This window comes from Notechis scutatus, chromosome 2 (assembly GCF_049901735.1).
Source record: "Notechis scutatus isolate UNSWTSFEM ecotype Mainland chromosome 2, rNotScu1.2, whole genome shotgun sequence".
NCBI lineage: Eukaryota > Metazoa > Chordata > Lepidosauria > Squamata > Elapidae > Notechis > Notechis scutatus.
The window spans coordinates 256014409-256038934 of record NC_142010.1 but is presented as its reverse complement, the minus strand read 5'-3'; the positions used below and the strand labels follow the sequence as shown (position 1 = coordinate 256038934).

Here is a 24526-nt window from a genome sequence, read left to right as displayed (position 1 = left end):
CGAAGTTGGCCAAAGGACTTTTCATCATTGTATTTTTTCCCCCTATTCTCTTTGGTTGTAGGGAAGATGTACCAGGAACACTGACAACGGGAAACAAGGTTGCAATGTTTAAGTGCAATGTTAGTCATTCCAGCAGCTTTTGTTTATTTGTTTTCCTTTCAACTTAAAACTCTTTGGAGATATGAGGGAGAGAACAAGCATCTCTGTCAGTAAAATATTCCAGATTCTTTCCTGCCAGGAAATTAGGAAGAATTAGGCAAATATCTCTATTTCTTCTGGAATAAATATTTTCCCAAAGCTCCATATAGACAGGGACACTTGATTTCCTTCTGGCCTTGGATCCTCCAGTGATCTTGAATTCTTGCTTACCCTTCCTTATCTTTGCCTTGCAGCATTCAAGAGACTTTTTGTTTCATAGTTGTGGGTTTTAATGTTGCATCCTACTGTGTTAGTGGTCAAGGCAGGTTTTGTGACAATTGAGCCGTGTTTTGCAGCCTTTAGGCCAGGGGTCCCCAACCGCCCGGTCCCATGCGGACGGTACCGAACAGCGGAACAAGCGCTTACCCGGGCAGCGCTGGTTGCTGGGCGCCGCCATCTTTTGGTAAAAGCGCTTCTGGTGAGCTTTCACGGGTAGAAAGCTCACCGGAGCGTTTAAATCATCAAAAGATGGCGGGCGCAGCGCCGGTGAGCCTCGGGTGAAAGCCATTTCTGCCGAAAAGCTTCACCGAAAAGCGGCGCCGCTCATCTTTTATGTAACCAAGGCCAGCACTCCCGGGACGATCACCGGGCGCCTTTTCGTCATAAAAGATGGGCGGCGCCCTTCGCTCTTGACCACCGCGGAGCGCGGCCGCCAACTGATGTGGAACCGGGCATGGAAAGTCGAAAAGGTTAGGGATCCCTGCTTTAGGCTAAATAGCCTTGTTGATATTGGAAAAACTAGAAACATGGTTGGACCTGAAGAATACTTAGATTGAAGAAACCCTTGATTTGAGAAATCAAAACACATTCTGGAAAAAAAACAGTGGCAAAATAGTTCATACTTAATACTAAGAAAGCCACATACTGGCCCATATAGTTTCAGGAGTGAGCTCAGTTCAAGGTAGAATTACAATTAACTCAGATTTTGCTCACAGATTTCATGGTACTTTGTGGAAGACTCTTGAAAACTGTTTTGTCTCATGGACATTATTTTGAATGTGGTGGATGGATCTTTAATCATTCTTTAAAGATGGATTAGAAAAAAGTCTATCAATAAATGTTTGCCTTTATGGAAAGGAAGAATTAATTGGTCCATCTCTGAAAGCTTGTTGTTTTAAAAAAGGTATTGTGATTGAACAAGAAAGAAATATTGCATTTCTGAAATATTATCATGGAATTATATTCCAGAAATGATAGGATAGAAAGCTTCCAGTTTGATATAAACATTTGTCAAGTAGAGAATTTAAGAACATAATTTAATAGTACTTTATAGGCATATTTATTTAAATGGCCACCTGTCTCAAAATAGTGACTAGGTGGCATATAGGGATCAAAACAAGAAGTAAAGCATAGAACACCCACACAGATAATGCAGTAACCTCAGTCACAAAAAAACACACAATCAGTAGCAACAGAGATCACCTAATCTCCTGACTGAAACACTCCACGAAACAACCAGGACTTCAGGGCTTTACAAAAATTGTATTGTCTCAGATTCTTTTACATAAATACAGGTTAGTGTGCTCCAGAACCCTAGAAAGCGAATAGAACCGCCCCCTCCCAAACCTGGCCTATAGGAAGCTTAGCACACCCAAAGGACTCACTATTTACTATACCTCTTTTCCCAGATTCTACTGCAACTCCTGTTCTTCTACGACTTTCCTTTGCAAGCCCTATTTTTGGAGAACAGTAACCCTTCTACTGCCTTAAGCTGCTTCAGGCTGTTTTAGTTTCACAAATAAACACAAACCACCTTCACTCTCACTCCAATACCACAACTCCAACATACCCAGCTGCCTCTCAACTCAACTTTTGCAGTAGCTCATTGGCTAGGGAGAGGTCTTAAAGAGACAGGGTACCAAGAGCCCAGGTGCTGGTCATTTTGCAGGCAGCCTGTCCTTTCACACACATCTATATATTTCTGTTCATTTATTGTTTGCATGATAAAAATGTTTATTCACTGGTATTTAAAACTGATCTAATTATTGTTTATATTCTCCTCTTTAAAGATCTTTCAGGATTGACTCTGCAAAGTTCTGGTAAGCTATACATAAACTTTTATGTATTATAAACAACATGGAATCTTAAATTTAAAACCTACATAAACATTGGGAAAACTATTTTTCTGCATTAGAAAGAATAGTGAATTCTGTATTATGCAATTACATGAGTCACAAGGAAATGTTCTGTCATTATATGAATGCAGAGAAAGAGAAAATGTGGTGTTACTATTGTTATTCTTGTTTGTGTTCTTAAAGGAATAAAGAAAAATGCCAATTATTGTGGGAGACCTTTAAATGGTTACTCATTTTATGTGAAAAACATTGCCACCTGATGGACTTAGTCAATAAAAAGACTCCTTTCAAGAACTAAAAGAAGTAGTTTAGCAATGTAAATGAGATATTGCATGTATCTGAACTCATAAATTTCTAATTTCTGGGTGTCCACTAATGCATTGGGTTAGATACACTTAAACCTGGAATAAATCCATTGAATAAGTCTGATCCATCCTACTGTGATTTACTTGACTAGTTAATTGATCTTAGCTACTTTCTACGTGCAGTTTCTTGTACATACAGACATTGATTTTGGTTTTATTATATTTCCAAACTGGGATAAAATCCCAACTGGGTTTTATTTTGTCCTCAGACCAGAATTAAATCCATTCCCATTGATTACATTGAAAAAAGTCCCCTCTGTGCTAAATGACTTTCTTTTTTTCATAATAGGTTTGTGTGGGAAGGATGCTGGCTCTAGGTTTATATGCATAAGAGTCAGTTGGCTATGACTGCTAATGGAATCAATTTCTGCTGATGTATAAGAGCTTTCAGTTTCTCCCATGCACCCTCAAAATCTCCTTGGGGGAATGGGGGAGGAAGAGGAGGAAGTCCATTCCTGCTCATCGAGTGTTGAATTTCAACATGTATCTGTAGCAACAATAGGGCAGCAGTTCTGTGCCCTTCACAGGTTGCTTTTGTCGTCTTGCCAATGATTGGCTAATTGTCCGCAGTTCTTACAGAAACCGTGGGACTTGTTTCTATCATTTTGATATCATGGGCATCTCTCTTGGGTGGGGATAAGTATTCTTTGTTTTTTTTGTGATTATCTTTTTGACCTTGTTCCGATTTACATATTATTATTATTGTTTTTCTATACATTGGGCAAGATAAAGTTAGTTGTAAATAAATAGTTGTCACATATAATCTGTAGGGTCCTGAATAATTTAAACGTCCAAGAATACCAGGGAGATGCTAGAGATTCTTGACATAAACCCAAGAGCATGGATGAGAGAAGGATTGTTTTGGTTCATTACAGTGGACTTTAATATTCATAAAAAAGTAATAATGACTTTTTTTTCTTTCAAAAAGGATATAATTATCACTTGGAACTTTTAAGCTTCTTAAGTTTAATTGTGTATCCTGACTGCATTCTTCATTTTATTCTGAATATCTCAGATGTATGATTATTTCACTCACTTTTTAGGATCAGCCTGCTCTTTTTATTAGAAAGTTTTCCCAAATTCATTTGTTCCTATCTCTGCTTCTTTTGTCATTTACAGTAACCCTTCTCTATCTGTGGCTTCAAGTGAAAATGGCTTTTCTTCCTTCCATGTGTTTACTGCAGTTGTTTGTATATTTTTCTCCTTAATCTTTTAAACTTGTCTTTTATCACAGCACCTGCCAGCATGTTAGTAAAAGATGAGTATGTACATGAATTTGAAGGGCAGCCGTCACTGTCATCCGCTGAAGGCCACTCAGTTCAGACGATTCAACATCCCCCGAGTAACAGAGCACCCACTGAATCCTATAGTACTCCAGCTATGTTAGCGCCTTCTGAGCCTAGTTCTGCCAGCACTACCAACTTTCCCAACATTCCTGTTCCTTCCACAAGTAAGATAATGATGACCAGCATTTGAAAATGCATATTGTCCATCCCACTTCGTTTTAGAAATTGGCCGTGATTAATCAGGCCATTAATATAAATGGATTACTAAATGAATAGAGAAACTGTGGAATCCTGTTTGATAATTATATTTTATATAATAATTACAATCATATAAATTTATAATTATATGTAATTAAATATAATCATAATTTGGTTAGATTGATGTGCTGATTCTCGTTGTGTTCCTTTGTCATTGTTTATTCTTCTATTTTACTTTACACGTCTCTCCATTTTCCTTTTTATTATTGTAAGCCGCCTAGAGTAGCACCCACAGTGAGATTGGCAGCTAATAAATTTAACAAATCAATAAATAAATTACTGCTAACTTAATGGTAAAAGTAATAATTGTTAGTGGATTCCTTTTACAGAGTTACAACTGTATTCCTGATTTATTTCTTCATTCATTATTTTTATTTATTGCTTATTTATTTCATTTATGTGCTGTTTCTGTCTGCTGTGTCTTGGCAGCTTATAGTTCTTCATTATATAAAACATAGCATGGGGTAGAGAGGAGGATGGATATTCATACACATGTATACTGTATCTCTCATTGGGTGCAAATTAGAAAATATGTTTAGTTCTCAGTGCCAGAAAGAGGACTGTGGAAATCTGTACATTAGGTTAAGAAAGAAAAATTAGAAAATAGACCAGTGTTTAGGGAGATGGATAGTAGTTAGATAAATAGTGCATTTTTTCATCTTTTAAAAAAGTTTTTACAGTGTCTCCTACTTTGCATAATTCTAAAAGACTCCTTAGATCAGGCCAGGTACGTCATGTGCTGGCCACGCCCATGCCCGGTTTAGCGAAGAGGAAAAAAGTTGTGATACGTCACGTGATGCCGCCATGACGACATGAGTTTGATCCCACCCACCCACCTTAGATCAAGAAAACAACTGCATGCTTCTACAAGTTTAATAAGGACCCCAGTGCCAAGCACTGCTTTTTATGCCTTTAGCCCCAGGCCCAAGTAGACCAAACAAAAAGGGAGCCATCAAGGTCTTACTTTGGATGCCAGATAAGCACTCTTGAGTAATACAGGAGGATTGTGCTTCTGTCCTACCTTTTTGGTAGAGTGCATCATTCTTTGTCCTTGCATCATATTATCTCATTTGCATTTATTACTTAGAATTAAGCAGCTATATTAATATGTTGAAAGGTGCGTTATTGGTGGTTTTATTACATTAACGGCAGAAACCTCAGGCTTCTAACAGAGTAGTCATTCATTTTTTTAAAGCAATCATGAACTGTTTTACATTTTGCCAGGCCAACCAACCAGTATGTTGGCAGGTAGCCACAGTGATGGACTCTTACAGATTCCTTCAGGGCCTCAGCCAGGGGCACAGCAGAATGGTTTTACAGCTCAGCCAGCTACTTACCACCACAGTAAGTGAACTGTTTACATTCCATTCCATTCCAGGGTTTAGTTTAGTTTGCATTCTTTTCCTTGAAAAGAGATGGGAAATAAAGGCATATTTTCTGTGTCTTTTGTAGATAGTACAACAACTTGGACTGGTAGCCGTACTGCAGCCTACACACCTACTATCCCCCACCATCAAAACGGACACCTTCAACATCATCCACCTATGCCTCACCCTGGACATTACTGTAAGCATGCACGTGTTATTGTATGCATGGCTTAATTGGTGTAATGAAATCATGATTTCCCGAGAGACAGCAAGACATAGCGCTGAACTGAAAAGAAATATTTGGTCATCAACGAAGCTTTGTAACTTATCTCAGGCGAGTTAGTGGCTGGGTAATGTATTGTATCATGCTGAGTTCATAATGTGGTTTGGGTTAGGACTTAACTGTGAATTACTCCATTTGTGGCTTACTCAGAAAAGAAAAAAAGTATAGCTAATTCATGACATATGAATTCAGCTACTGCCTTTTATACACGGGGTACAAATAGAGTCACTTGGCAAAAGGCACTTGGAACTTTTTAGACAAAGTCAGTTGGGATATAAATGTGAATTTTTTTTTTAAAAAAAAGAAAATGCCTCTGTCTTTTGTATCATTCTAGAACTCTTCAAGTAGAATTCTTCAGCTCCCACAATTCAATCCCTCCAATCCCATATTCTTCTGCTTGGGAATATGTAGAACCCATATAAAGAGTTTTTAACAGAACTTTTATAAAATGGCCTAATGTTTTGATTAGGATACAGGTAGTCTTCAGCTTACGACCACAATTGAGCCCCAAATTTATGTTGCTAAGTTGAGCCATTTGTAAAGTGAGTTGTGTTCCACTTGCCGACCTTTTTTTGCCATGTTTGTTAAGTGAATCAATCTGCAGTTATGTTAGTAACATGGTTGTTAAGTGAATCTGATTTCCCCATTGACTTTGCTTGTCAGAAGTTCGCAAAAGGGACCCTGGGACACTACAACCGTCATAAATGTGAGTTAGTTGCCAAGCATCTGAATGTAAACCATGTGCCCATGGGGATGCTACAACAGTAACTAGTGTGAAAAATGATCATGTCACTTTTTTCAGTGCCATTATAACTTCAAACGGTCACTAAATGAACTGTTGTAAAAGTTGAACCGTACCGGTCTGTAAATATTTTTTTCTCCTTTAAATAGTTGAGAAACCTTCACATCAAATTTGAGCTTATTTCTAAAATACGTACTATAGATATAAACAAACAGACCTCATCCTAGTTTCTCCTATGTTGCTGGTTTGCTATGAATCTGAAAATGTTCTATGCCCAAAGGAGTTAGTTTCCTTTCTCAATCCAGGCCAGAAATCAGGGAAGTTTGGTCCAAATGTATACCAGAACATTTTGGATGAAATGTTTTTGGGCAGACAGCTGGAAAAATCCAAAGACACTATCAGTTACTAAAGAGGAAAAAAAGGTGGTATAAAAGTGGGGTGATGGACACATTAGGTGTGTGGAGCTTAAAAAGATCTTGAAAATAACTAGGCGAAAATAGGAAAAGAAAGCTACAGGGAAGATGATGGGGTTGAGATAATGGATATCAGTGACTAACAAGTGGTAGGTAAAGGAATCCCGAGAAGGTTAGGATGGGGGTCAGGCAGCCACTTGAAGCCAGGGAATTGGGCAGGAGCTAAATAGCACCTGGAAGTCACCAAAGAAAGGTGGTGAGAATGTAGATAAACCAGCACACCAGTCATGGAGAAGAGTGGGAAGGGTTCCCCAGCGGTTCCCTGCTTGCTCCAAGAGACCCTCTAGATCAGGGCTGTTCAACCATGGCAACTTTAAGACCCGTGGACTTCAACTCCCAGAATTCCCGAGCCAGCCTTGCTTGAAGTCCAGAAAGACACCCTTGTTCTAGATTTGTTTAATGTCAAGTCAGGACAACCAAAGGGTTTCAGGTTTTGGTTGTAGAGAGCCCCAGTCTATTTTTGGGTGCAACTCATGAAAAATTGTGTGTAAGTTTGGCTTTTAAAACAAAACATATTCTCTGTTTTATATCCAGTTCTGTTATTTACATTTATTAGATTTGGAAAGGAAATAGTCTTTTAGAGATGGGAAAACCTGCAAGGGACAGTGTGGTTTAAAAAGTATGACTTTTTAATTGTTTTTTTTTTAAAGGGCCGGTTCATAATGAACTTGCATTCCAGCCTCCGATATCAAATCATCCTGGTAGGTGCATTTCATTTAATGGACATTCAGTTAAATGCTTACTCCATATTCCAGAATTAAACGGGTACCTTGTGCCCTCTTTAAAACCCATTGCGCCCATTTTATCAACCCACCTGTATAATACTCACATATTAAGGAGTGGGGATCCTCTGGTCTGCTAGCCAATCATGATCTGTGGTTTCCTGACGTGTTTCTTGTCTCGGTTGCACCCCTTCCCCCATGGGTGCAGCACAAGGGCCTTTAAAAAAAAAAGTTCCAATGGAGTGCTAAAAAAAAGCCAAACTGTTGTGGGAGAGGTGTTCAAGGGCATGCACTTTAGGAGAAAAGGGCAAACAGGCCATTTCCTACATTTTGCACTCCTCCACCCTTGCATGCTCCTTCACTTGCACGCTCCTGCATCACCACCCCAAATCCACCCCCATCCAGGGCCTTCCATCCGTGTTCAGCAGCATGGCTTTTTAAAAACCATTGTGATTTATGGAGATATTTTTTAAAAAGCAATCGGGAGACTCTTCAAACCTGTGACACAAATCTGGTCTAGAAAGCATTTTTCTGCGCTCATTAACGCTTCTAGTTCTTGTAAGTGCTGATCTTTTCAATGAAGCCTCTCTTCTCCACCCCCCGCCTTTCCTCCCCCTTCAGCTCCAGAATACTGGTGTTCAATTGCCTATTTTGAGATGGATGTTCAAGTGGGGGAGACATTCAAAGTCCCTTCAAGCTGTCCAGTTGTTACTGTGGATGGATATGTGGACCCTTCTGGTGGGGATCGCTTTTGCCTCGGTCAGCTTTCCAACGTACATAGAACAGAAGCCATTGAGAGAGCCAGGTAGGTTTTGTGGGTCTGGAAAAGGAAGCAACTGATTTGTCCTTTGTTTTGGGGGTGCTTGTGGGTTAAGCTTTGAAAGTGTGTCCTGTTTAGGTGTACAGATAGTCCTTGCTTAATGACAACTAGTTAAGTGATTAAAAGTTACGACAGTGCCAAATGAATGATATTTACAACCAGGCCAGGAAGTTACTGCCATTATAGTGCCCCACTCCACGCTGCTGCCCTATCATTCTGCCACTCCCTCTTTTCCATTGGCATTTTCCTCCTCCTGTTGAGCTGTGCCCAGCCTGGTCCTTCACAATGCCTTGCCCACAGTGGGGGGAGGAAGAAGATGGCAAAGGTCAGCGGTGGTGCAGGCTGGCCAGTAGGGCAAGGTCTGCTTAAGACACTTGTGTACTGTGTCTCATGGACTAAGGGAACCTCCCAGCAAAACCTCTCCCCTACTTCTTAAAGAATAGAGAGATTGATATCTGGTGCTTCAAAATCACAGATCCAAGTGCTAGGAAACATGCCAAGGAAGTAATTAGATTAAGAAATGGAGTAAGATTCACAGAGACATTTCTATCATAAGTTATAGGGATATCAATCTGTGCCTGGGTATCGTATGTTACATGTTGAGTTATATCTATTCGGAGAGATCCCTTTTTGTGTAATTAAAATTTCCAGCGGTTAGAGAGCCTGAAGTGGTGCTTTTAATTAACGAATTGCACAAATGTTGAATTCTGGTGACATGCCAGAACAGCGATGGAGGAAATGGATTTGTTTTTATCTTTAATCAGCATTCTTTCCATTGTGCTCCTTTCTCTGCAATAATTTAATAATTCCACAGAACTTGATTTCGCTGTTTATTTAAAATCCTGTTGGATGCATTTGATATATCTTGACTCTGTTAAGTGAGTCCTTATGATGTTCAGCTGTGACCTCAAAGAGGTTTATGAAAATCACAATAAGTGGAAAGGCTTTCATTATATAATCTTGTTATAAAATAATTATTGTCCTGTTTTTCTACTGAGACTTGCCTGATACAGGCATGGTTAGCCTTGGTCTCTTCACCATCCAGCTGATCGCTTGCATGTATGTCTGTTGCAAGTGTGATACATTGCTAGAAGTAAATCAGACACACAGATAGTCCTTGACTTACAGCCACAATTGACCCCAAAATTTCCATTACTAAGCAAGATAGTTGTTAAGTAAGTTTTGCCCCAGTGCAAGTCTGTTTTGCCACCCTAAGTGAGTCATTGCAGCTGATAAGTTAGTAACCTGGTTGTTAAGTGAATCTGGCTTCCCCATTGACTTTGCTTGCCAGAAGGTCACAAAAGGGGATCGATCACGTCATCCCGGGACACTGTCACCGTCATAAATATGAGTCAATTGCCAAGTATCTAAATTTTAATCACGTGACCGTGGGGGTGCTACAGTGGTGAAAAATGGTCATAAGTCACTTTTTCCCGTGCTGTTGTAACTTCAAACAGTCACTTAAGAGAACTGTTGTAAGTCGAGGACTACCTGTAGGTCCTTTCAAAGGAATTGGTGCCTGTACGTAGCAGTCAATCTTGAAATGCAGAACAGAGAGGCCAGGCCTATGCCTATGGATAGTCCATCAGTAAAGATACACTTGGTAATAAGTTTCTGATTCATCTTTATTTGATCCTGGCCTCTTGCCCTGAACATAAACTAGCAATTGGCTTCCTGTAGTTGAATGTGTTTTGAGTTCACTCAGTCTCGAAAGTCATTCCTTAAAAAAAAATACGACTCAAAACACACTTCCACCACTTCTCTCGCTGCTGAAGTGGCCTCACTCTTATCTTCAGTCTCTGGGTGCTCTTAAGAAATCACTTGAGAGGTGAGGCTGTTCAAGGTCTCTTGAGTATTTGCTTACTCCTTGGTTAGAATGTCATAGAGTTGAGCTGCCTTGCCAGCAGGACTGGGTCACAACTCCTTGGAAGTGCAAATATGCGTTTTTTGTTTTTGTTTTAAATGTTAATCTGTTTTTCTAAACTGACTTGTGGCAGATCCAAACTGACCAAATTGACTTGTGGCAGATCCATTGGACCAGGGGTGTCAAATTCCAGCCCATGGGGATCCAGCCCATGGGGTGCTTAGATCTGGCCTGCGGGGCCACCCTGGAAACAGTGAAGGACCAGTCCACAGTGCCTCTGCCAGAAAAAACGGAGCTTGGGGTGGCTGTGTGCAGCCCTCCCTAGCTCCGTTTCCGCTAGGCAGAGGGTTTCAGAAGGCCATTGCAGCTGAAAACTGAGCTCGGGAGCCCATTTTCGCAGGCAGAGGGCTAGGGCTGCCAAAGGTGCCCCCGACAGGAGTGACATCGAGCTGGCCATGCCCCTCCCAGCCCCCCCAAGGTCAAGCACAACCCTGATGCAGCCCTCAATGAAATCAAGTTTGACACCCCTGCATTGCACCGCAACTGTCAATATTCTCAACCAAGGGGTAGCTATAACAGGCACTCAGATTTTGAACTCATTGCATAAACTCAAGCCTTGATTTTAGTGGGGTATCACTAGATATATATGCCATCTTGTTGTATTTAGGAGAAAGGCAGGCCTTGCTTCTTAAGACTCAGTCTTCAGAGTGTTTGCACAAATGTTTAAGAGCAAATGAAGTTGAAACCAAATAAAGCTGATTTGTCGATGATTCGGTTTTTCCCATTTTATTGAATCTTGGCGTCTTTTGTGTTGTGTTTTTTTCCCCTCCTATCAGGTTGCACATAGGTAAAGGTGTACAATTAGAGTGTAAAGGGGAAGGCGATGTCTGGGTTCGGTGCCTCAGTGATCACGCGGTGTTCGTTCAGAGTTACTACTTAGACCGAGAAGCAGGACGGGCCCCGGGCGATGCGGTTCACAAAATTTATCCTAGTGCCTATATCAAGGTTTGTTAACAAAACAATACTGCATTTTGAAGTTGTAATAACAGGAATAATTTTACTCGTCTAGTTCTGGACTGGCAGTGCTAATCCCTAATTCTTCACAAAGTTTTTTTGTTCTCCATGTTGCTTTTTTAACCTGAAGTTACAAGTCTGCAGCTTATGGTCCCACGCTATGTAGTTGTAGTTGGGTTAAACGTTCTTCATAATCGCATAAATCTGGATTCTTCAGGTGCCAAATATTGCAGCTTGCAAGTGGGGTAGAAGAGTGGATGCAGGGAATGGAAGGTGACCTTGAACCCATTCTTCAGCTTAAATAGCCCAAGGACCCTTCTGGCAAGCAAAGTCCATGGGGGAGCTAGATTCACTTTACAACCATGTTACTAATGTAACAACTGCAGCGATCCGCTTAACAACCCTCGCAAGAAAGGTCATAAAATGGCTCAAAATTCACATAACAAATGTTTCACTTAGCAACAGACATTTTGGGCTCAATTTTGGTCGTAAGCCGAGGACTACCTTTACTTCCATTTGCTCTGGGTCAATTCACTCAGGTTTGCATCTCACTCTCAGCAGCATAAACAGGTGGACATGTTCACAGCTGTTCATCCATCGGCTGCAAGTCTTGGCTTGACAGGTAGCAGAAGCATAGAAATAGCTGCCACTCCAAACAGATGCCCCCACCCTGTTGGTTTTGGAATGGCTCCTGATTGATTCATAATCATTGTGTTCCTTCTCAGAATATCCAGAATTCATGAAGTTAAAAAGACACTTCAATCTTAAAAAGGGACTAGAAAGCATGAAAGCAAAAGATACTTATCAGTATTTTTTAATTTAAGCTCTGAGATCAGCAGCCCATGTACTGGGTTCTGCGGTTGCCCCATGATAAACCCTTTAAGGGATTGGGGCTGCTTTTCCCCCCAGTTTGGTTGGGCTCTTCGAGATGGCTTCCTCTCTACCATAACGCTGCTTCTTTTTAAGGTATTCGATTTACGCCAGTGTCACCGCCAAATGCAACAGCAGGCTGCCACAGCGCAAGCCGCAGCTGCTGCTCAAGCTGCCGCCGTGGCAGGAAACATCCCTGGGCCAGGATCTGTCGGAGGAATTGCTCCAGCGATCAGTAAGTGCTTGGTGAAATCTTTCATCCCTCCATATATTTGGAACTGCTTTCAGTGGAAAAAGGAAAATTGAGAGAAGTGCATCATGCATTCCCAAAGTCAAGAGTGATGCATTTCTGGTAGCTTAGAATACAAACCACATTTTAGTTTCCAAGTATATGTGTAAGTTAGGATTTAAAACTGCTCATCTGTGTTTTTTTCTCTTGTTTGCTCAGCACACACTTATCTTTAGGTGTAACAAACTAGGTGCAGATAGTTCTGGACTTAGAACCAGTTGCTTAGTGACTGTTTGGAGTTTACTTGGGGGCTACTTACGACCCAGAGTTCTAACAGTTGTGCCCCCCCACATCTACCACCTTGTGCACGGTCCCAAGACTGCACAAACTGCACCCCATTCAGGGCTATTTCCAGTATCCTGTGGTCACATAACCATTTTTTGTAAAAGTGGTTTATTTCACCACAACAAAAATGGTTGTAAAATGGGCTGGCACCGCTTTACAACTGTCACAACTTAACGGTTGTAACGGGCAGGCTCCATTACAGTCCTAACTGTAGGATTACTGTATAACTTCACTCAATTATAATTACGATTAGCCAAACCATGATTTGCAAAGCAGCCTCAGACCTCCAATCATAAACTTCTTTTGTCAAGTCAGACCCCGTGCTAATACTTAATCAGCCCACCTTTTGCTGGGATACGTAGCTCACTTTTTTTTTTTCTAACAAGATGCTTGAACATTTCAAGATTTCATTTATTTAAATGTATCGCTAGCCCAATTCTAATGGCTTTCATTTTCTTTCGAATGCTGGGATATATAGCACGCACACACACACACGTACGTGTGTGCACACATAATTTTTAAACGAAATGCTTGAAAATGTCATGGTCTTGTTTCTTTATTTGAATTCATTAGTTGCCAAACGCCAATCAGCTCTGTTTTCTTCCTGTTTCTAAGTGACAACCTGAGCAAACCCAAAGTGGGTGGAGGGGAGAAAGGCCGCCTTCTAAAATTGGGTTGATACCAGCACCTGACTTTGACAAAAGATGTTGCTAGGAGGAATGTTTTAACCTCCCTGTCCCTGCCTTAGGTTTGTCGGCAGCTGCTGGGATCGGTGTGGACGACCTTCGGCGTTTGTGCATCCTGAGGATGAGCTTTGTGAAAGGATGGGGACCCGACTACCCACGCCAGAGCATCAAAGAGACTCCATGCTGGATCGAAATCCATCTACATCGCGCCCTCCAGCTTCTCGATGAAGTTCTCCACACCATGCCGATCGCAGATCCCCAGCCCTTAGACTGATACCGCACAGCTGTGAGCCACGACGGAGCGAGGAGGGTGGATTGTAAAAAATACCATTTTGTTTATTACGGGGAAGATATATTTTACTTCCATTCTGCTTAATCCTCTTAACCAGGTTTTAAAGAGAAAATGTCTTTGCCACCTTGCTCTCAGCAGAAAGAAGCTGAACTTGTAACTCCAGATAGTTCACACCTTCAGACCTTCAGTGGGCTACTTGTGGAAAGCTGTCACCAGCCAGAAATTTTGTAAATGGCGATCGGGCGGGCGTCACTGCTGCGTCTGTTTCTTGGACATCTCATTGATTTCGCGCGAGCTTCTTCTCAGAATTAGCAGGGAGCTCACGCCGAACGATCCTATGCATTTCAGGGAGCCTGGAGGTGGGGGGAGGGGGGTCGGTGTCCCTCACTTATGCAGTCACCCAACTTGTCCTTGCATGAGTCCAGCCCAAATGAGCAAAATCATGTTGATTATTCTAAAGGGAGGATTCAGATGCTCTGCTGTCCTGGGGCACTGGGGCATGTCTCATCAGGAGTTTTTTATGTAAAATTTTTATGTATTGCCTATTATTTTAAAAATGCACTAAAACTGGGATGGGCTTCAGAGCTGGTATCCATTTTAAATGCAACGTGAAGCAAACCAATAAAATTTCTGCTAAATTCAGTAGCGAAACATCTGCATTTATTCTACATTCCCAACTGATTTTAACTTTTACCAGCACAGAACTTCTTAAATACACTTGAGCAATTAATTGGGATAGCGTGAATCTGCTTACTGAACTTGGCATGCCATCTCAGACTTCTTAAAATCATGTTTATGGTTGTAACCGCTGAAAATCCAGATTTTATATTTTTCAAAATTTCTACTCAGGGCAAGCTGGCAAACTTGTTTTTATACTTCTCGGTTATTTTAAGCTGTTTATCTCATCAACGATCTTATCTATTTGCATTGACTTTGTATAGAGAATTTCAAGTAGAAGTTGCAAATGTAATGGCTGTATGACAGATGCATTATGCTTCTCTAGTTAATAAAACTGTTAGAAAACTCTCCGCACTGATAAAAAAGTGATGTATTTCAGCTGTGTGCCACCTTTTGAATCCAGAGCTCGGAATCGGTTTGCCTTTGGGAATTGAAACAAACCATAGTGAGTGTTTCTTGCAGCATCTGTTTTTGGATGTTGGATTTACGGATGCTGCCCATTTCTGCCATATCATCTTCTCTTAAGTAGCCCTCGACGTACAGCCTTCCGTTTAGCGACCATTTGAAGTTACAACAGCACTGGAATAAACGACTGAGCCCTCAGATTTTGCAGCATCCCTAAGGTCAATATTTGGGCACTTGGCCACTGGCTTATATTTATGACAATTGCAATGTCCAGGAGTCCTGTGATTGACATTTGAGGCTTTCTCAGTCGGCTTCAGGCAAAGCCAGCGGGGAAAGCAAGATTCACTTCACGCCCACACACGATTCACATATCGACCGCGGTATTTTCTCTAACAACCATGGCAAAAAGTTTGTAAAATTAGGTGTGACTCAGTCACCACGTTGATTATTCTGATCCCAAATTGGTCGTAAATCGAGGACTTATCAGTAGCCGCAAGAGAACACCATGTAGTGTGGCTTTCTCCCAGCCTCCCAGCCAACAGGTAGAAAGGGGCGGGGGGCAGGATATTAGATATGATCCGAAAGAAGAGTCATAATCACCTGCCTTACCTGATTATTGATCTTGGACTCTCCTACCTGCTGTATGGCTCTCCTTCACTCACCTGGCTCTGTCTTGCGTTACCTTTTTGAGAAACTTGGAACAATTCAGAACCTTGTTGTAAATTGCAACATTTAATCAGGTAAGGAACCAAAAGAGGGCCAATTCTTTTTCATGTAAAAAAAGAAATGGGAAATTTTGACAGCTTCCATATTGAAAGAGCCCCAGCTGTGGCATAAAAGACGTTTGTTATTCAAGAACCAGAGAGTAGTTTTCTTCAGAACTGTCATTCATATGCAAATGTATGCAGTTGTGATTGAACAGTCAATTAAAACTCATACAATTAATCAATAAAAGGTGTGTTTAATTAGGAGGCAGCCCTAATGGAAGTTAATTAATGCAGCATACCTTGCATTCATAATGTCTAAAGTGCTATAGTCCCCCAGCCCCGACTGCACAGAGCATGAAGTATGGCTTTGCTTAGCCTTTTGTCTTAACATATCAGTGCTTTTTTCAAGGAGAGAGTGCAAAATGATTAGACAATCCCAGATAAACCTTCAGAATTCACACGAGATATGAATCACCCCACTGAATATGGTGCTTGATCTGCTCTGCAGCCTTTCCAGAACTCACATAATTCCAAGTTCCAAGCCCTACTTGGACCTTAGCTGTGGTTTTTCCTGATGGTGGAACAGGAGCGTCGGCATCAGAGTTTATAGAGGTTGCAACGTGTGAATAGTCTTTTTTCCCCCTCCTCCATTGCAAAACTTGGTTGTATGGGCAGAGGGTACAACGTTTGATATTAAATTCTTTCTTGCTAGTAGTGTTTTCAGTTACTTAGCATTACGGGGGTGTATTTTGGGTTTGCAACTTTGAGCGTTTGTATTTTAAACAATTTCTTCTTTTATTCAAAATTCCCTGCTTAAGAAGGACGCAGGATTAATTGCTTTGGAAAATAGTGTATGCCAGGGGAGCCCAACTTGGCAACTGTAAGATCTGTGGACTTTTAACTCCCAGAATTCCCCAGCCATCCGAGTCTAAAAATTGCCAAGGCTGGACACTCCTGGTGTATCCTCTACAAAAAGAGTAGAGCTCCTGGAGCCGAGTCTTCGGAGTTTTGGGAGCTCCTTTGACAATTACGGGTAGTCCTTGAGTTACGATGAGTCACTTAGCGACTGGTTGAAGTTGTGTCAGATCTCCCCGAGGTATTTACGACTCGGTTCCGATGGCTGCTCTCTCCCATAGTCACATGACTGCGTGTCAGACACTTTAACAGCCAGCCCACATTTACAGAGTTCACAGTGTCCTGCAGTCACATGCTGTGTTTTATGACGGTTTCCCCCAAAGCCTGCCATTTGTTTCTGGTTTTCAGCAAAAGTAGCCTGCAGCAAACCACTGGTCTGTTTAACAGCCTAAGCGTTGGCTTTATAAATCAAGAACGACCACTGCAAAAAAGGTTGTAAAATAAGGTCAGTCAAATGAGTGACCCATAAGCCTCATGACTTACAGCTGGCTCCATTACAGTCATAAATCAAGGACTATCCGCATTGCTGAAAATGGGTCAATTGCAAAAATCTCTCATTTTGTAATGTAATATGGTGGTACAGTCCTGAGAACATGCAGAAGACACCAGCTCAACCTTTTTTGCATCACTGCCTTGCCTTAAACTTTCCCAAAATAGGTTAAGGCCGAACAATTACCCATTCTTAGGTTATACATTAAGGAAATGACACTGCATTTTTGGCCTATTTTGTATAACGTGTTCAAGGCATATTGCACTTGGTCAAGCCATCTTGAGAATCTTGATGAAAACCTCTCTCTCTCTCTCTCTCTGTTGGGTTTTCTTGGCTTGGTGGGTGTTCTTGGGTTGGTGGCTCTGTTTGAAGATGAAACTTGTTTTAAAATAATATCTTCTATATCTTGATAAATGCACTGCATCCTTGTAGCTTTTTGTGCCCAAGGAGCCAAACTTGTAGTGTTTCTGAACAGAGCCTAGTCTGTACCCTTCTGTTCTCCTAGAACAGGGGTGTCAAACTCAAGTCTCGCAGGCCGGATCCAGCCCATGGGTTGCTTAAATCTGGTCCATGAGGCCGCCCTGGAAATAGCGAAGGACCAGCCCACGGTGCTAGCTCTCCCGAGCTCCATTTTTGCTGGCAGAGGGCTGCAGGAAGATGCCTCCAGCCCCACCTGGGCACTACAGGTGCACCTGAAATGAGTGATGTTGAGCTGGCCACACACACACACACACACGGCCACGCACCCCGGCCCCCCCGAGGTCAAACACAATGCTGATGCAGCCCTCAATGAAATCGAGTTTGACACTCCTTGTCCTAGAACAAAATCAGTTCTGTTCATCAAGTCCCCTCATTGGATGTCTGGGACTGCCTCAGGAACCAGAGAAGTGATTTATTTTATTTTTTTCAGACGAGGGACCTTCCCCTCCATCCTAGTTTTTAAGAAATCCAACAAAAGATAGTTATTTCATTGGGTCACGAGGACTAGAATGCTGTGATTTTGTCCCTTCTAGTAGTGGAAGGGTTTAGGGTTTGTGTGTGTGTGTGTGTGTTTGAGGCAGAGAATGGCTCATCCTTCGATAGGTAGGTTGCACAATATTGCTTTGTTGCTTTTGTATTATTGGGAATCCAATTTAATGGATGTTGGGACGTATGCTTGTGATTGGAGCAGCCTGTAAGCCCAATGAAATAAAATTAAACTTAAAAAAAAAAGTTTGAATTCTCACTAGCTTTTGAAAACCCTCGCAACTTTAGGGCGGCAGCCACTAGATGTCCTCACGGTTCTATCTTTGGGTGAAAACATCTCATAAAATATGCCTGATTCATCCTCTGCTTTAATTCGGCAATAATCCATTTGACCGATCAGAGAACATTAATGAACTGTGAACTTGGGCATTTGTCCATCTAAGTTATTGCCTCTCAGCTGTAGACTGACACTAACCTGTCACAGCTAGGCAAACATATATCACCAAGTTGAACCGTTTAAAAAAAACAACAACATTAAAGGTAATTTCTAAATCGAACCAGAAGTTAAAAGCATAGCCGTATCAAATTTAACATTGCAAGTTGAATTTAATGGGTTTTTTTTGCTGGAGTTTTACATGCTGCCTTAGTGGCAGCCCAAAGATGGTATTTATGCAATCGGGATATCCATTAAGCGTTCTTTGGATGGTACCATTTCATGCTGCTCCTGCTTTGGAAGATGGAGCTTGCGTGTTTAAATATATACCAGGTGTAAAGGATTCGGCATCCTTATATTGCTTTTGGCTTCCATCGCATTGCCACATCAGTGCTGTAAGTGTTAGGATTCTTTTGGATGTGTCTATCCAGACCCCGGAAGTGGCGTCCGTGACAATCCTCTGCGGCCATCTCACCGTGGCCAATTCACCACAGCCAACTTGCTACGGGACAAGAATTACACTAATATCAAAGAAATGGCGTAGTAGAATAATTTAAAAAAAAAGATGCAAAAGGAAAGACGAAATGAAAAGTGAACGACAAACATTAAAATATTTTTGAATTTTATTTGAAATCATGAAATGATGGAATGGTTAATTTGTCCTGCAGTGAATTGTCCCGTGGCGAGTGGCCTGTGGCGAGTTGTCTTCATGGTTAGTTGGCCGTGGAGTGTTGGTGGGATGAATTATCCCATTCTGCTGGAAATGCACTTTCTCTGTGGGAGTTCCTGCCTTCTGGAATATGAGATTTGAAGGGCCTTCTCCCTACCCGTGTTTCCATAGGCCTTGAAGACCTGGCAATTCACCCAGGCCTTTGGCGGGATTCACTGAAGCCACCTTTTGGATTATCTGCATTCTTTTCCTTCGTTCCCATCTGGTTTTGTCACCCTGCTATTTCTACCCTTTTCTTCTCTTTACTGTCTTTTTGTTAGCATTTTAAGGTTGTATAAATTGTCCAGTGTCACTGGGAATCGGGCAGCAACTTCATTTAATAAAATTATATCAATAACAATGTGAAGTCACAGCCGCTGGTTCTTTTGCTGGTGTTGCAGCTTCGACCAAAAAAATATATATATATTCTTGGCATACATTCATACACATTGTTCTTTAACTGCTTTGCACAGCCCTAATTAATGACTCAGAAACATGCATGATTTACAGAGTTTTGGTGGACTTTGGACAAGTGGGCAGAAAAGGTAAAATTAAGCAGAAATACGGGTAGGCCTCAACTTACAACAGTTCATTTAGTGACCATCTGAAGTTACAGTGTCATTGAAAAAGGTGACCGTTTATGACCCTTTTTCACACTTACGACTTCATGCGCATGTGACCAATAATTGAATGCTTAGCAACTCATTCATATTTATTATGGTTGCAGTATTCCCAGATCCTTTTGCGACGTTCTGACAAGCAAAATGAGTGGGGAAGCCAGATTCACTTAACCACCGTGTTACTCACTTAACAGCTGCAATTTAACAACTTAACAGTGGCAAGACAGCTCGTAAAAAGGGGTGGTGGAATTCACTTAACGCGTGTCTCATTTAGCAACAAATTTTGGGCTCAATTGGGATGTAAGTCAAGGACCAACAGGTCTAGAATCGCTGACATGCAGCTGGGCAAAAGCCCAGGAGAAATAGACCTTGAAGTTATAGCTGATCACACACTAAAAATTTATCAGAATATGACCACGGAGTCCAGAAAGGCAGATGCTCCAATTGGCTACTCCATCTGCAGAGAAACATGTTTTTAAACCATGGATAATAAGCTGAGCTGCTACTTTCAGCATCCCTGAAAAATGCAGCCACTGGAGAAGAAGATTTGATATTGGGATTAATTATCCAAAGTATTTTGGACACACTTTCCCCAAATTTAAGATTGAGTGGATGGCAGAGGGCCATCTCCTGAGTAAGATTCCTGGCTGAGGAACTCTGGGAAATGAAGTCCATAAGTCCTAAAGTGGCCAAGGTTGGAGACCCCTGTTTTAATGGACTCTCCTTTTTAATGGCTGAGGAAGAGGAGCTAGAAGTTTCTAGAAGTTTTCCTGAGGGTGATTCTTGCTTTCTCCAGTATCCAATGACATCCATGGGATCACTCTTTCCATGGACAGCCCACTCATAAACAGCAGCCACCCATGTATACCAAACCACCAAAACAACAGAAATGTTTGGATGTTGCAATGTACCCTTAACTTGTGGATCCTTTTATTTGTAGTACAGGTGAGTCATTGGTGAAATTCCCCCTGGGGTGCTTGGAGGACTTTGCCCATCACGTAAACCTTTCTGGATCAGCGGTTGCCACACCCTGCACAATATCTCCTCAGCTGTCTTAGGCCAATTCATTTCCAGCCCTGCTTTAAGTTCCCAACGGGACAGGCACTTAAAATGTCACCGTTTTAAAGATTTTTGATGTGAGGATAACTTAGAAGCAGATAATATTTATGGTGAAAGGGAGACAAAGCTGGGATTAAGTTATCTTGCCACGCATCCCACAAGGAGGAGGTAGAAAATTTGAAAGAGAGAGGGAGGGAGAGAGAGAGAGAGAGATGGCTGCCAGGGTGGTGTGGTTTTGAATATTTGTTAAAATTGCACAATTCAGTATCTCGTCTATATTAGACGTGGGTTGAAGAATCCTGAAGTTTTCCCTATCCATCTCTTGGTTTAATGAAGGAGAACGTGCTTTCAAAATATTTTTGCCAAGAGAATTTTATTGATTCTCGGAAATGGGGGAAAGGAGAGGATAGCTATTCTTGGACTTCCTGTGGGGGTGTCTCTACTGGGGTGTCTTATACAGTGGTGGTATTCTACCGGTTTAGCCCGGTTCAAGCGAACCGGTAGCTCCGAGGATCGTCTATGAGCAAACCGGTTCACTTCAACGATCAGCTGCTGGGCCCTCCCACCCGCCCTGGCTCTATATCGACTGTGATGACCCAGGGCGTGGCACAAAAGCAACAAAGTCACAAAAGTAGGTAAAGTCCCTTTAATTCCCCCCAACTTGGTCCCCAATATCCAGTTATCATCGGCTGGAGAAAAAACTCTCCTAAGAACAGTTTTTAAAGGGAAGAAATTCAGTCCTCCTCAAAGTACATCTAAATTATAAATAAAAACCAAAATCTAAATTACAAATAAAAACCAACACAAACCACACTGCAGCAATTAATGAGACAGGGCAAGATAAGGAATTGCAGACTTCCCAAAGATAACGAAACACACACAGGAGGACACCAGAACCCAAATAAGACTTGATAAATGAAGATAATGCATGCTTTGCTTCCAGCAAGGTGCTATGCGCAAACACCCTTTATATCCTGTTTTCCCAGGTGCAGCTAATGAAGGGAATCAGGGCCCTTTTCTCCCCCGTAACCCACATTGCTCCCTTCTCCGTTCCTCCCTAAGTGCCCTAAGATGAAAAGGGGGTGGCCCTGGGTCTTCTTCTGAATGCTCAGCTGGACTGTGCCCTTCCCCAGTTTCCTTCCCAGCCACCGGAGCCACACTCCCACTCCGTGTCAGCTATTCGACCTCTCCCTCGGAATCAGATTCCAACAGGGGCATGACAACCAACCTTTATTTCCTGCTTTTCAACCTCAACTGCTTTGCGCGGTACAGCCGATTGCCATGCATCAGCTGTTTTACACACAGGGCTCGCAGCAGAAGGTGAGTTGCAAACATGCTCACACCAAACCGGTAGGAAAAAGTTCTGAAACCCACCACTGGTCTAGGACTGGTCCCATGGAAAGACATCAGGAGGGAATGCCTGTTTGGGGACAAGAATGGAAGAGGTTGGGGAAAGTTTGATAAGTCAGAGCCTTGCAAGTAATATAGAAACAAATGAAATTCAGCCCAGGTACCATTGTAATAAACTCAGAAATACAGAGTTCCTTGATATTAATCAGTTGTGGGTGCTGCATCACTGGAGGATTTTAAGAAGAGATCGGACAGCCATTTGTCTGGAAGGGTATAAAGCTTCCTGCCTGGGTAGGAGGGGTTGGACTAGAAGACCTCCAAGATCCTTTCCAACTGTTCTGTCAAAAACACCGAAAACAACACGTCTCACTGCCAATTTCAACAAGAAAGCTAAAAAAAAAAAAAAAAGAATAAACCCTACCAAGAGAAATAAATCCAACATTTTAAAAAGCACCCTGACAATAAAATAAGAGAAACTGAAATCTTGTTTTCAGATAAAGAAAACCGCTTAAAATTGGATGGCAATTTTGGCATCTGCGTTAATAACGCATATGGACATTTCTGTGTGCAAACCCCTGACTTTATAAGAGCAGTTACAAGTTGATGATGCCAGTGGTGGGATTCAAAGTTTTTTACTACCAGTTCTGTGGGCGTGGCTTGGTGGGTGTGGCGTGGCTTGGTGGGCGTGGCAGGGGAAGGTTACTGCAAAATCTGATTCCCTCCCCACTCCACTAACCTGCTTTCCAGCTCTGTTCTCCTGTGCAGGGCAACCAAAGAAGACCCAGCCGATCAGCTGGGACTCGGGAGGCGGAGAATATAGATGGGGGCGGGGCCAGTCAGAGGTGGTGTTTGCTGGTTTTCTGAACTACTCAAAATTTCTGCTCCCGATTCTCCAAAATTGATCAGAACCTGCTGAATACCACCTCTGGATGATGCCTAACACAACACACCTTCTGAAGAACTTACTTCAGCCAGCAACCACTGAAGAACTGTTGATGCCCTTAGTTCTCGTTTGGCCTTTTATTTATTGGATGGAGGTCCTGTGTTTCCTTCAGGAGTTCAAAGCAATATGTGTGACACCCCCTCTTCCTCCCACCTCACAACTACAACATCGAGGTGTCGTTGAGTTGACAGAGAGCCTGACTGGATCTGAGGCACACGATGGAGCTTCTGTGCTTGAAGCTAGATGGGAACATGGCCCCCTGGAATCGGTGCTACCCAATCCTGCACTTCAGGCAGGATCTTCTTCTGTTTGGATCACTGGAATACAAATTATGCATCTGTCATGCCCCTGGTGGAGACTGACTCTGAGCAGTGAGAGGAGGACCCAGGCCCATCCCTTATCCATCCTAGGATACGTAGGGAGGAGAGGATCAGGGTAAAACATGGTCTATTCGGGAGGAGAGGATCAGGGTAAAATGTGGTCTACTTGGGAGGCGAGGGCCATGATCCTCTTCATGGGTTGCAAGTGTGAGATCTGCATAAGAGTTTGGATATGCGTGTTAACAAGATGCTGGAGACAATTTAGTGTTTTATTCCTAAAGAAGGTTTATCTTGGTTGGCGTTCTTCCAACGGACTGTACCTGGTTATCTTCATGAAGTTGGCAATTATCTATCCTGGTCTGTCGTGGAACTTTATTCAGTACAGTTTGTTTTTGGTTTTTGCTTCGTTATTGGCTCTTTGAATGTGAACTGTGTTTCTTTCCTTTGAAATGTTATTTTGAAAATAGTTTACTCCTCCACTGTGAACAATTAAACAGCGAGGCCAAATTGAAGGCATTAAAGGACTTTTATTTTCGTTTTGGTTTTTGTTATATTTCTGATATACTCTGGGTCATCACAGCATCTATTTGACTCTCACTTTTAGACTCTCACTGCATTTCAGACCAAATATGTAAATCATCACTTTCAGAACTCCTAGACAGCACTGCCACTGAAGTCCCAAGTGCAAACATTTTCTATTTGTATGTGTGAAACTCCATAAAGGAGATAGGTGCTTCCTAAATGTGATAGTAAGTAAGTAAGTGAGTGACTGACTGAGTGAGTGAGTGAGTACAAGCTGTTTTAGGAATATTCTTCTTAAATGTGATAGTAAGTAAAGTAAGTGAGTGAGTGAGTGAGTAAGTGCAAGTTGTTTTAGGAATATTCTTCCTAAATGTGATAGTAAGTGAGTGAGTGAGTACAAGCTGTTTTAGGAATATTCTTCTTAAATTTGATAGCAAGTAAAGTGAGTAAGTGAGTAAGTGCAAGTTGTTTTAGGAATATTCTTCCTAAATGTGATAGTGAGTGAGTGAGTGAGTAAGTG

At 41.8% G+C, this 24526-nt stretch overlaps 1 protein-coding gene across 4 annotated transcripts in view; it reads left to right on the top strand.

Moving 5' to 3' along the window:
- The window catches only part of SMAD4 (SMAD family member 4), a 31078-nt gene extending 14688 nt beyond the window's left edge, over positions 1-16390 (top strand). For all 4 annotated transcript variants that reach the window (XM_026666342.2, XM_026666343.2, XM_026666344.2 and 1 more), the window contains 9 exons: positions 2208-2237; positions 3873-4088; positions 5407-5526; positions 5635-5748; positions 7698-7748; positions 8391-8574; positions 11290-11458; positions 12434-12572; positions 13660-16390. In XM_026666342.2, the coding sequence (XP_026522127.1) occupies positions 2208-2237; positions 3873-4088; positions 5407-5526; positions 5635-5748; positions 7698-7748; positions 8391-8574; positions 11290-11458; positions 12434-12572; positions 13660-13871 (1235 nt within the window). In that variant the 3' untranslated portion in view covers positions 13872-16390. The remainder of the gene's footprint in view (positions 1-2207; positions 2238-3872; positions 4089-5406; positions 5527-5634; positions 5749-7697; positions 7749-8390; positions 8575-11289; positions 11459-12433; positions 12573-13659) is intronic.
- The last annotated feature ends 8136 nt before the right edge of the window (positions 16391-24526 follow it).